General features: G+C 41.8%; 1 protein-coding gene across 1 annotated transcript; it reads left to right on the top strand.

Annotated features, from left to right (window-relative positions):
• The first annotated feature begins 653 nt into the window (after positions 1 to 653).
• On the top strand, positions 654 to 12,403 carry lyplal1 (lysophospholipase like 1). Its single transcript, XM_029452641.1, has 5 exons — positions 654 to 786; positions 1,963 to 2,062; positions 2,431 to 2,600; positions 5,289 to 5,404; positions 12,099 to 12,403. Exons 1-5 carry the CDS (start codon positions 702 to 704, stop codon positions 12,336 to 12,338), a joined length of 711 nt encoding a protein of 236 aa, XP_029308501.1. The 5' UTR covers positions 654 to 701; the 3' UTR covers positions 12,339 to 12,403.
• The last annotated feature ends 351 nt before the right edge of the window (positions 12,404 to 12,754 follow it).

Here is a 12,754-nt window from a genome sequence, read left to right as displayed (position 1 = left end):
TATTCTTCAAAAAGGAGCATGAGCCGGGAATCCCAGTTTTTTTCATTTGAATGTGAATTTATATTTGTTTCTTACTAATCTTATACTTGCTAATCTCTGTGAGCCCATGGGGTTGGGTTGAACATATACGAATGTTTGCCCTTACTGTTGATGGTACTTGCAACTGTGGAAATAATTATTAAAAAATATTGAAAAAGAAGCTGAGATGGCAATAACTACAAAGCGTTGTAGTTACAAAGTAGTTACAAAGCGTAGCTAGGCCCCCATGTAAAGTTTATAAGATAGCAGTGATATTTGGACCGGCTTTTAGCAGTTATTCTTGCCCACTTACTGACACACAGGCAGGCAGACAGACAGCCTTACACAGGAGTAAAAAATACACAGTAAATATATCAACACTAGACGAGACAGCGATATACAATATAGCTCAAGAATACAATACACAATATAAAGATTCAATTATAATGTTCTAAAAGTTAGAATACAATACATTCTATAATTATAACATACACATACTACTGTTTTTTAGTTTCTTGATTGATAAATTTAGATTGTAAGTCCCAGTAGTAGAGGTGAAATACTGCACTCTGTTTCTTTTACAACTAATGTGAGTGTATATATATGTATTGTAGTCCAACCAAGGGTGTCTCGCGAGGTTTAGCCCAGCTGTCCGACACTCGCGTGATTTCCTTCAGACTGTCATGGCTGCCGTGAGGAAGCTACACAAGTGTGCCGTGTCTCCAACGGGGAAACACTCCGCCTCGCTTATCTTCCTGCACGGTTCAGGTGCTCAGTAGTCTGTTTTACACCTCAGTGGTTCTTTGTGATTGTATCGTGATTGTATTAATTTACAAAACGCTGCTATCTGCAGTGTGTCGCTGTTGTGCGTCAGATAGCTCAGGGATGGTCATAAAGCACGACCATGACCTCTAGTTTGTTTTGAAAGAGTGAAAGAGTGACTCCTGTTCCTCAGCTCCTTTACTCACCTGTAACGTTTGATAACAGATATCAGAAGTAATTTACTGTCTGGTGTCTGCACACCCGTGTTAAAGTGATTGAAACACTCCCTCCCCTCTGATCATTACATCCCCTTGCAACCTTCTTCAGACATGTTGATCCAATTCTTGCATTCTCATTGCAGCAGAACTGTGCTATGCTGGAGGCTACTAGGGTGACAGTTAGCTGACATTAATACACACAGTGAAACTATGACAGCCACATAAGACCTGATCAAATAGAAACCAGAGCTTTGCATATTTAAAAAATAGTTTGTTTTTTTAGAAAGTTGTATTCCTCATGCAGCCTTCTTTAGATGTGGTGTATTATTACTAAGTAATGTAAGTGTGGTTCATAATATGCAGAGTGTGAGCCAAACACTAACTTCATCTCAACATGTTTTGAGTAAAAGCTTTCTTTGGACTGAAGGTTAAAAACGAGCTGAGTTTCTTCATGCGGTCAAACATTGGCTTGGTTTGCATTTATCATTTAGAAAATGTCAGGATAGTGAACAGAATTGTTATTCCTCCCATTATTCTTATGAATGTGTTGCTGTTATCTTTTGTATGGCAATCCTACTCTTCCACCATGAAATGTAAACCTTTAGCTATACCTAAACTAAATTATTGTTAACAGTAGCAATACCTAAACGGCATCTAAATATCTTTAAATGAGCAGTTAGCTGTGTTCACACTATTTTATACCGACTAATCCAAGAAGCAGTCATATGTGTTGTATGCGTGCATATTAAATACCCTCTGTCTACTCTATAAGCAGTGTATTGCAGAAAACATGAACATGCTTGTTTAGCATAGCCGTCGTTAGGAGTGTAAAAATAACTGAAGCTGAGACATTACGTCATTTTCCAGGATTCATCTGCAATACCATCATGCATTCCACATGGTCTGGTTAATTGCTCAGCATTGTTTGTAATTTGATTCTGATTTTGTTTCTATCCATGTGTAGGTGACACTGGCCGGGGCCTGAGAGCCTGGGTTCGAGATGTTACGGTGCCGGATCTGTCCTTCAGTCACATTAGAGTCATTTACCCCACGGCTCCAGCTCGGTACGTCTATGACTGGCTCACATTTGACTAAATCAAATATCCATATGTTTTGTGACGACATCTTTTTCAAACAATCACCAGTAATGTGGATGTTGTTGACTGAACAGGTGTGGTACTGCATCCAGATAATATCAGTGTCTGAACTGTAATGCAGCTGTTTCTGTCAGACATACAATTCTCTTCGATGCTCTTCATAGTCTAAGAAGTGGAAACACTATCGAGGTGTTCATTGTAATAGTACTTCCCGTTTGTGTATAGGGCAAACATGCCACAGAGCGCTTGTTCCCAATGTATTAATTATACAAGTTTGCCTGTAATGAAGCTGCAGCCATGTAGCTGAACACTGACCCTCATCTTGATGCCATCAGGCCATACACACCCATGCGAGGGGCTCCGTCTACTGTCTGGTTTGACCGTTACAAGATCTCACGGGACTGCCCAGAGCACACAGAGTCCATCGACGACATGTGCAACACATTAGGGTCCATCATTCAGGACGAGGTCAACGCCGGGATCCCCAAACATAGGATTGTCATCGGTATGGATCTGGTTTTGACTTCACATCTGCTTCCTTTGGTGCTCTCTTCAAAAATACACATACCAGCACCTCTAAACACTGTGTGTCATCAGTTTACACAAACAGAAAGGTCAAAATGACGCTTTGTGGTTTTAAGAGGGAACTATTTCTTGATGAACAATAGTGACTGTGTGCAGCTTTCTGAAGTCTTGTTGTCACACTGGTTGTAACTGTACAGAGACCTGTGCCCACAGACCATATGAAGCTCTACTCCTGTACCACTCAGCACTATAAGTAGTGCAGGCCCATTAAATAAACTGTTGACACATGACTCTTTATAGGACAGTTATGTCAGATCTCTTTAATCGAGAATAAAATGTTCCCCTCAAAATGAATTGTAATAACTTTGGTTAACCTCTGACCCTCTGACTTTTCATCATGTGCAATCATCAGTTTAACATTTTAATTTCTACAGTACTTTGGCACATTTCCAAATACCTGCAACACTAACGACATCCCATCAGCCTCAGCTTATTGTCTTAAGTGCTAATTAACGGATGTTAATTGCTAACGTGCTAAACTGTGAAGGTGAATATAGTAAACGTTACAGCTGCTAAACATCAGCATGTTATCATTTTGAGCGTGATGCCTGCTGACACTAGCAATTAGCTTAAAGCGTTCTGTGCTGTGCTGGCGTGGCGGTGGACTCTGAAAGGCAACACACGAGTGGCATATAGTGTGTTTCAACACATGAAACAAACACAATACACAACATGTATGTGATCATTGGTGTTGGCAGGTGAAGTTTTGTACTTTGGACATAGTCAGGCGAGCTGCTTCCTGTCTTTATGCTAAGCTAGACCAACCATGTCCTGACTCGAGCTCGGTACTTGAGTACAGAGACACAAGGCCAATAACCATCTGAACCATCCTCATAGAAAAGTGGGCAGTGTGTTAGCAGCTCTCTGAGTTCTTCTGTAGAACAGTGAAGATGCTATCTGTCAGCCTTTCACTCCCTCGCTGTCTCTGCTTCCTCTCACTGGATCCTTTTTCCTCTGTATTTTCCTCCTACACACACACACACACACACACACACACACACACACACACACACCTCAGTCTGGCTGTTCCTTACTCCCTCTGTCATGATATATAATGAAGAATGCACCTCATCAGGTTACCGTGTCCTTTCATATGCTGCCAACAGAGAATAAAGAGGGTTCAGAGGATTCTCAAGTCCTGAAAAGCTTTTTGCCTCAAATATTGTGCTTATCAAGTTCACGTATAAATAACAATGGAATAAAAACCACTAGTATCAAGTACTAAAAACATTATGGCTGAGGCAAGGTAAGAGTTCCCACAGGAAACACATGGGAGGCCATCAAGTGTTTTAATGTCAGCCAGTGATGGCTGCACATGAAAGGGGAAACCTCTGAGAGCAGTGGGAAAAGGGTTAACCCCCCAGCAGCCCTGAGATATATAACTATATAGGAACACTTTGTGGTGTGGGGGGATGCATGAAAGACTCGACTCCAGAGGAAAGTGAAAGAACACATGCTCCTGGGAAACTGCTGAAATATTATCTTACTAAATCATAACATTTTGTCATGAACTATAAATACTCAGTGGAGTCAGTGCTGGAGAAATGCAGCGGCATGTACTCCGAGTCCACCTCCCGGCCGACGGACTGACAATCGGCACACATTTCCATGGAAAAGGTTTTCGAGGAAGTCGGAACCGCACACACAAACTGCAGACCCCTTCTGACACAAATGCTCTACTTCATGTTGATGTCATGGAAATGATTGTGTTTTCAAACGTATAGTTTATTTATTCTCTTATTTCATATTCTCTTATATATTATTCAATGTTGTTTTTTTGGTACATTATATTCTATATTATTATATTTGACAGTTTAAAAAGTCTGATGACAATATCAGCTGATATTCAGTTTTGTAAGGAAATATTTTTATTACGAAAGAAGTGTAATCAAGTTATGTACTGAGCTTTTATAGTTGAAAAACAAACATACGGAGATTTTTGTCAGATGTTTATTTCTACAATTCTGATTTATTATAAGTTGGGTCCAGAGGTCTATTTTTAATTGGCTGCAGAAACAACCCAGGTTCATCATTTCAATCACAGTGTATCTCCCTGTTCTTGAATAGCTGTAAACAAGTATATACACACACACACACACACACACACACACACACACACTCTGGTGACTTCACTGAACCACACAGTTTTAGTTTTAATACGCACATTCAGATCACTGCATGTCAGTTTCATTTTAGACTCGTTGGGCCAGACATGTGAATTCCAGCTCCTCTCTTCAACCTCCTCTTTTTCCCCCTCTCCCTCGTTCCTCAGCCCTCTGACAGGATGATGGGTACTTGCACACTTTCCCAGATGTACACAGTGTGCCCAGATGTACCCAGATGTGAGATTAAGGACAGACTCATGAATTTAAACCAAGGCGAAAAATAAAGCTGATGATGTGGAACTGAGGAGTCCTATCCATCCTAATCTTTTTTTAAACTGAAGTATATTCCACCTCAGCTTGCCCTTAGTAAGGTCCTGTTATTCATATGGAGATTAATATGTTTATGATGTGACATTTTATACTTATACTAATTCTTAGTGTTTCATGCTTTTCAGTTGATGCTTCCAGCAGCTGAGATTTTCTCTTTCTGTCCCGAATCAAAGGGGGATTCTCGATGGGCGGAGCCATGGCTCTCCACCTGGTGTGTCGGTACCACCCTGACGTAGCAGGAGTCTTTGCACTTTCCAGTTTTCTCAACAAGGATTCTGTTGCTTTTCAGGTACATCACACTTTCTGTAAAATTAAAGAAATGGATTTTAACCTGTGAAAACATTTAAAGGATCCTGTTTGTTCATGTTGAAGCCATATGACTGCAGAGCTCACACACACATGACTGCAGAGCTCACACACATGACTGCAGAGCTCACATACATATGACTGCAGAGCTCACACACACATGACTGCAGAGCTCACACACATGACTGCAGAGCTCACATACATATGACTGCAGAGCTCACATATGACTGCAAAGCTCACACACATATGACTGCAGAGCTCATACACATGTGACTGCAGAGCTCACACACACATGACTGCAGAGCTCACATACATATGACTGCAGAGCTCACATACATATGACTGCAGAGCTCACACATATGACTGCAGAGCTCATACACATGACTGCAGAGCTCACATACATATGACTGCAAAGCTCACACATATGACTGCAGAGTTCATATACATATGACTGCAGCGCTCACATACATATGACTGCAGAGCTCACACATGACTGCAGAGCTCATACACATATGACTGCAGAGCTCACACACACGACTGCAGAGCTCACATACATATGACTGCAGAGCTCACACACATATGACTGCAGAGCTCACACACATATGACTGCAGAGCTCACATACATATGACTGCAGAGCTCACACACACATGACTGCAGAGCTCACACACATATGACTGCAGAGCTCACACACATGACTGCAGAGCTCACAATGACTGCAGAGCTCACATACATATGACTGCAGAGCTCACACACATGACTGCAGAGCTCATACACATATGACTGCAGAGCTCACACACACATGACTGCAGAGCTCACACACATGACTGCAGAGCTCATACACATAACTGCAGAGTTCACACACACATGACTGCAGAGCTCATACACATATGACTGCAGAGCTCACACACACATGACTGCAGAGCTCACAGACATATGACTGCAGAGCTCACACACACATGACTGCAGAGCTCACATACATATGACTGCAGAGCTCACACACATATGACTGCAGTGCTCATACACATAACTGCAGAGCTCACACACATATGACTGTAGAGCTCACACACATATGACTGCAGAGCTCACACACATATGACTGCAGAGCTCACACATATGACTGCAGAGCTCATACACATGACTGCAGAGCTCACATACATATGACTGCAAAGCTCACACATATGACTGCAGAGCTCATATACATATGACTGCAGCGCTCACATACATATGACTGCAGAGCTCACACATGACTGCAGAGCTCATACACATATGACTGCAGAGCTCACACACACATGACTGCAGAGCTCACATACATATGACTGCAGAGCTCACACACATGACTGCAGAGCTCACACACATGACTGCAGAGCTCATACACATAACTGCAGAGTTCACACACACATGACTGCAGAGCTCATACACATATGACTGCAGAGCTCACACACACATGACTGCAGAGCTCACAGACATATGACTGCAGAGCTCACACACACATGACTGCAGAGCTCACATACATATGACTGCAGAGCTCACACACATATGACTGCAGTGCTCATACACATAACTGCAGAGCTCACACACATATGACTGTAGAGCTCACACACATATGACTGCAGAGCTCACACACATATGACTGCTGACTGTTTAAAACATGCTGAAGTGTTTTCAGGTAGTTTGTTCTACCCTCCGGTCAGCTGTACTCCTGCCTGCACATAAAGGGGAACATTCACAAAGAATGGATTGCGACAGCTGATAGCACGTTAGATACTTATCATTTCCAAACTCTATCTGACCCATGTCAAGGTCCGACTGACACAAGATATTGTGCTTATGATAGACAGCGCAAACACGGCCATAAAGTTTTGCAGCTATAATTTGCCCATTTGTTATGCGTCTGATTGCAATTATCTAAGTGACAAAGTATAAACAATCTTTTAAGTTTTTTAAGACTTGTTTTGAGTTTATTAAATACCTGCAGCGATTCCACCGCAGCTGAAACGATAAGTGTGTCTCCCCATTAAGAAAGATGCTGTGTGCATTTACGCACGAGGCACAGCAGCGTTACTTATTTAAAGGTGCAATGTGTCGTCCCGAGCCACCTGCTCTAAAGAAATATGGTGCAGCATTTCACCTGTAAACTGGGTCCATACAATCTCACTTTACAGTCATCAGGTAAAAGCCTCCTATAGTATGTTAACCTATGTTTATATTTTAGTTCTAGTAGACGACTTTGCACCATATGTATGCATATTACCTCATTTAAATATGTGCAAATAGCACAGGAGGTCAATGGAACTATTTCCTTTGCAGCAGTTAGGCGAGCATTTCACTCTTTGCAATTGCTGACATCACTGAGATGTGTAAGAACACTGGAGTGATCCTTTGAAGTTGCACTCATCAATATCTTATATTGATAATAGATGAAATTACTTCATGTTATATAAATGTTGTTGCTCGTAGTGACAAACCCACAGAGAATTCTGCACCTGTCCTTTTAGTGTCTTTCAGCTTATTGTTGTTTACAGCCCACTTCACTGCTTTGGTTCATCGTCCTCATCTTCTCAGGGAACCTCCACCGTAAACTACCTGCGCAGCAGAAAGATACAGTTAAAGACGAGCTGGTGAACATATTGAAGCGTTTAGCAGCTAATGAGCCAGATAGATATATAAGTAAGTAACTTTATGTATACTAAGTTGTTCAAGTTTAGCTTTTTGCTTCCTGCACCAAAGAAATGAGCACAAAACAGAGTCAATGTCAACAAACACACGTTTCTCAGCCAAGGCTAGCAGTCACAACAACACAGATGCTAACGACGGCGTTGAGCGTGATTACCTATGAAGTATCCTGGATAGCATTTGCTCCCATGTTGCAGCAATGAAGGAAGAACTTTTAATCTATGGATAAAGTCACATGAGTCCATTTGGAGCAGGTGTTCTGCTGTAGCACCACTTCTATCAATCCAGTGATCCAGTGAGCCAGTAATCCAGTGATCCAGTGCTGAAGCAGGGAAAAGAGGATTGCAATAGTCGAGACAGGACGAGATAAAAGTGTGAATTATTATTTCCATCTCCGCATGTGACACAATGTTTCTAAACGGGCAAGAACTGGAACGAATGAAACACATGAATGACTCAGAAGCTAGTCCATAGTGACACCTCCATTAATAAAGAGGATTAACAGAACATATTCAAGGCAAACTGAATCGGACCAGGGACTGAAAGTGAAAACACCACAAAACAGAGTGTCTGATTGGGAGGCATAGATTCTAACAACAACTTAGAAACTCCTACAAAATGAATAAATATGATTTGTATGACCAACTTCTGTCATTTGTAGTTCAAGTGACATACGTATCCAAAGTGCTCCACTGCAGACTGATAAGTGTAATCTTTGGGAAGAGCTAGATGAGAGGGCCCTGTTCCATATTCTTCTGCCAGGTTTCAGTCAGGAACAGAAAGTCTAATTTCTAAATCACAAACAAAGGTATAGAGTCATCCTGGGGCAGATGATGGCTGCCCACGGAGGATCCTGTATGTGCTCACTGCAGGGGAGGTAAAGACAGAGATGCACTCCCTCCCCTGTGAGAAGTTATAATCACTAAGACTTTCTCCACTTTTGGGAATTAGCCAAATGACAAACGTACAAATGTTAATCCTGAAGAGAAACTGCTAGTTCTCCTCTGGCAGCTAAATATGTTTCTGCCTGATACACAACCGCTATAAGATCCCTCAAATCAGGGATTTGTGTCGTACTTAGTAACTGTAATCATTTATAAAATCATATTCAAATCAAATGTATTTATATAGCCCAATATCACAAATTACACATTTGTCTCAGTGGGCTTTACAGACTGTACAGGATACGACACCCTCTGTCCTTAGACCCTCTGTCCTCAGACCCTCTCTCCTCAGACCCTCTGTCCTTAGACCCTCGCACCGCACAAGGAAAAACTTCCTAAAAGAAACCCCACAGTTAAAGGGGGAAAAATGGAAGAAACCTCAGGGAGAGCAACTGAGGAGGGATCCCTCTCCCAGGATGGACAGACGAGCAATTGATGTTGTGTGCACAGGATAAACAACATAGTACAAATACAACATTTGACAGAAATGATGTGTTGAAAAAGAGAAAGTATGGATGAATCCAGGAAAATGTCAAAAAGGCTTCCCGGTGTCCAGCAGGACCAGGGCAGCAGGCGCAGCCACGATTCCTGATTCATATGTGAACTTTATCAGTGGCAACCTGCTACGTGAGAGACACAGAAACTCCGGGAATGATGCTCCAGATGCTGAGTTAGTAGCAAACATTTACATAAATGCATACAGATAGAGAGGGAGAAGAAGAGAGAGAGGGGAGGAGAGAGGAAGAGACGGAAGAGAGCAGGGAGGTGTCCCCTGGCAGTCTAAGCCTATAGCAGCATAACTAGGGGCTGATCCAAGGCAAACCTGAGCCAGCCCTAACTATAAGCTTTATCAAAAAGGAAAGTCTTCAGCCTGCTCTTAAATGTGGAGAGGGTGTCTGCCTCCCGAACACAAACTGGAAGCTGGTTCCACTGGAGAGGAGCTTGATAGCTGAAGGCTCTGGCTCCCATTGTACTCTTAGAGACTCTAGGAACTACTAGTAACCCTGCAGTCTGGGAGCGCAATGCTCTAGTTGGTTTATAAGGTACTATGAGATCTTTAAGATATGCTGGAGCCTGACCATTAATTGCTTTGTAAGTCAGGAGAAGGATTTTTATTTCTATTCTGTATTTTACCGGGGGCCAGTGCAGAGCAGCTAATACAGTAGTAATATGATCCCGTTTCCTAGTTCTTGTCAATACACGTGCCGCTGCATTTTAGATCAACTGAAGAGTCTTAAGCGACTTTTTGGGACAACCTGATAACAATGAGATGCAGTCATCCAGCCTTGAAGTAACAAAGAAGTTTAGCCAATTGATTAGTTTCGTCTGGTTTAATTGATAGATATAATTGGGTATCATCCGCATAACAATGAACGTTTATAGAGTTTGTTCCTTATAATATTGCCCAAAGGAAGCATATATAAGGTGAATAGAATCGGTCCAAGTACAGAACCCTGCGGAACTCCAAGACTGACTTTGGCTGTCATGGAGGATTTATCATTAACACATACAAACTGAGATCGCTCAGATAAATAGGACTTGAACCAGCTTAGTGCGGTTCCTTTTATGCCAACACAATGTTCCAGTCTCTGTAGTAGAATGTCCTGATCAACAGTGTCGAAAGCAGCACTGAGGTCTAACAAGACAAGAACAGAGACAAGTCCTTTGTCTGATGCCAGTGGAAGGTCATTGGTAACTTTCACCAGTGCCGTCTCTGTGCTATGATGAACTCTAAATCCAGATGGAAAAACCTCAAATAAACTATTATTATGTAAAAAATCACACAACTGTTTTGCAACTGCTTTCTCAAGGATCTTAGCGAGAAAGGGAAGGTTAGATATTGGCCTATAGTTGGCTAAAACCTCTGGATCAAGACTAGGCTTTTTAAGAAGTGTTTTTATTACAGCTACTTTAAAGGATTGTGGTACGTAGCCAGATAATAGGGACAGGTTGATCATATTTAATAACAAGGTGTTAATTAAGGGTAAAACTTCTTTAAACAGTTTAGTTGGAATCGGGTCTAAAAGACAGGTTGATGGCTTAGACGATAAGATTGTTGAAGTTAGTTGGTTAAGGTTGATTGGAGTAAAACAGTCTAGATATATTTCAGGAGGTTGAAGTTAAGTAATTACCAATTGAGGGCAGGAGGAGATTAATTTTGTCTCTAATAATTATCATTTTATCGTAAAAAAAAATGCAAAGGTGACACTTTTAAATGGTGTTTAAATAGGTATGTAACATCTTCTGTAAACTGATTTGGCAACAACGTGCCAATAAAGCTAATTTAATTGAAATTGACTAATTGAATGAGGTAGATTCCATCAACCGTAGGGAAGTGATCTGCTCACCGTATCCACACTGTTGCTCTTTATCATAGAGATAGGACAAACAGACTGGAAAGGTGGAGATTGGGAGGGGATGACATGCAGCAAAGGGCTGCCTGCCGGATTCGAACCCGTTCCACTGCGGCACAGACATGGGCTGCCCACTCCGCTAATGAGGTGCTAATATGTCAAATGTTGTGTTGATATCTCGTTTGAGTTCTTCTGCTCAAAAACTCCAAAAAGCTCAGTTATTGCAGCAATCCATTACAGTCTATTTAATACACTGTAATATGCTGATGCAGTCTGCACTATCAGCTGCATCAACAATGACGTCATTTAAACAATACAAATTCGACATGATGCAACAGGAGCTAATTACATAACAGCCATTGACTACTTAATCTAACACTTAATCCAAATAATGAAGTTTGAAAAGCTTAAATTGATAAACTAACGCTGACGTGATGCGATCTGCTAGAGAGAAGATGTCCCGCTCTGTAGGTGTTGGAACTACAGAAAGTAATATTCCTTTCTTTAGAAACACATCAGATGGAGTTGCTTTTGAAGTTTTTTTCTCTTTGGAATAATGAACAAAGGTTTGTTTCTGAGGAGACAGCGCCTTTCAAATCTGACTCAGCTGTACATATTACAATAATTATGCATTTATAAACGATGACATACTGTTAGGACGTAGTAGGTATGGTATTGATGAAGCGTTTTGTTCTGACTGTGAAGGCAGTGGAGGAGCGGCTCAGAGCAGAACTCTCCCTCCCTGACATGTTCCAGTGCCATGGGACCAAAGACGACCTGGTGCTCCATCAGTGGGGAGAGGATACGTCCGTGATGCTGAGGGAGGCCGGCATGCCCACGACCTTCCACTCCTTCCCTGGCCTGAACCACCAGCTCTCCGAGCCTGAGATGGAGCTGCTGAGGAGCTGGATCCTCAAAAAGATTCCCCCGATCCCCTCCTCCTGACTCACCCCACCTCCCTTTTCTCACAGAATGTGTTATTTTGTCAATAAAATCATTTTTTAATGTTTTCTGAATTTGTAGTTTTCCTTTCCTGTATAACTCCTATAGACCGTTTACACCAAGGAGCCATGGTTAAACTAGACCCATAGCAGGAAGCAAATGTACACTTACTGCATGTAGTGTCTCACCACAGTTGGTCCATTGGCTGAGGAAGAGATCCGTCAACATGTGATGGGGTATATGTGGGTTTATGTTCATGCAAAGCAGTGAGTGTTTTAAGCATTTTCTTCTCAGATTGCTGATGATGTCATTTAACTGATTCCTAATTCAGTTGAACTTATAGAAACAGAACGGATGTGACAGGTGATGTCAAGAACTGAATGTACTCTGTAATGTGCCTTGAAAAGGCAACGAAGTGA

The sequence above is a fragment of the Cottoperca gobio genome, chromosome 16 (genome assembly GCF_900634415.1).
Source record: "Cottoperca gobio chromosome 16, fCotGob3.1, whole genome shotgun sequence".
In the NCBI taxonomy this organism is placed as follows: Eukaryota; Metazoa; Chordata; class Actinopteri; order Perciformes; family Bovichtidae; genus Cottoperca; species Cottoperca gobio.
This window is presented reverse-complemented; position numbering and strand designations above follow the sequence as displayed.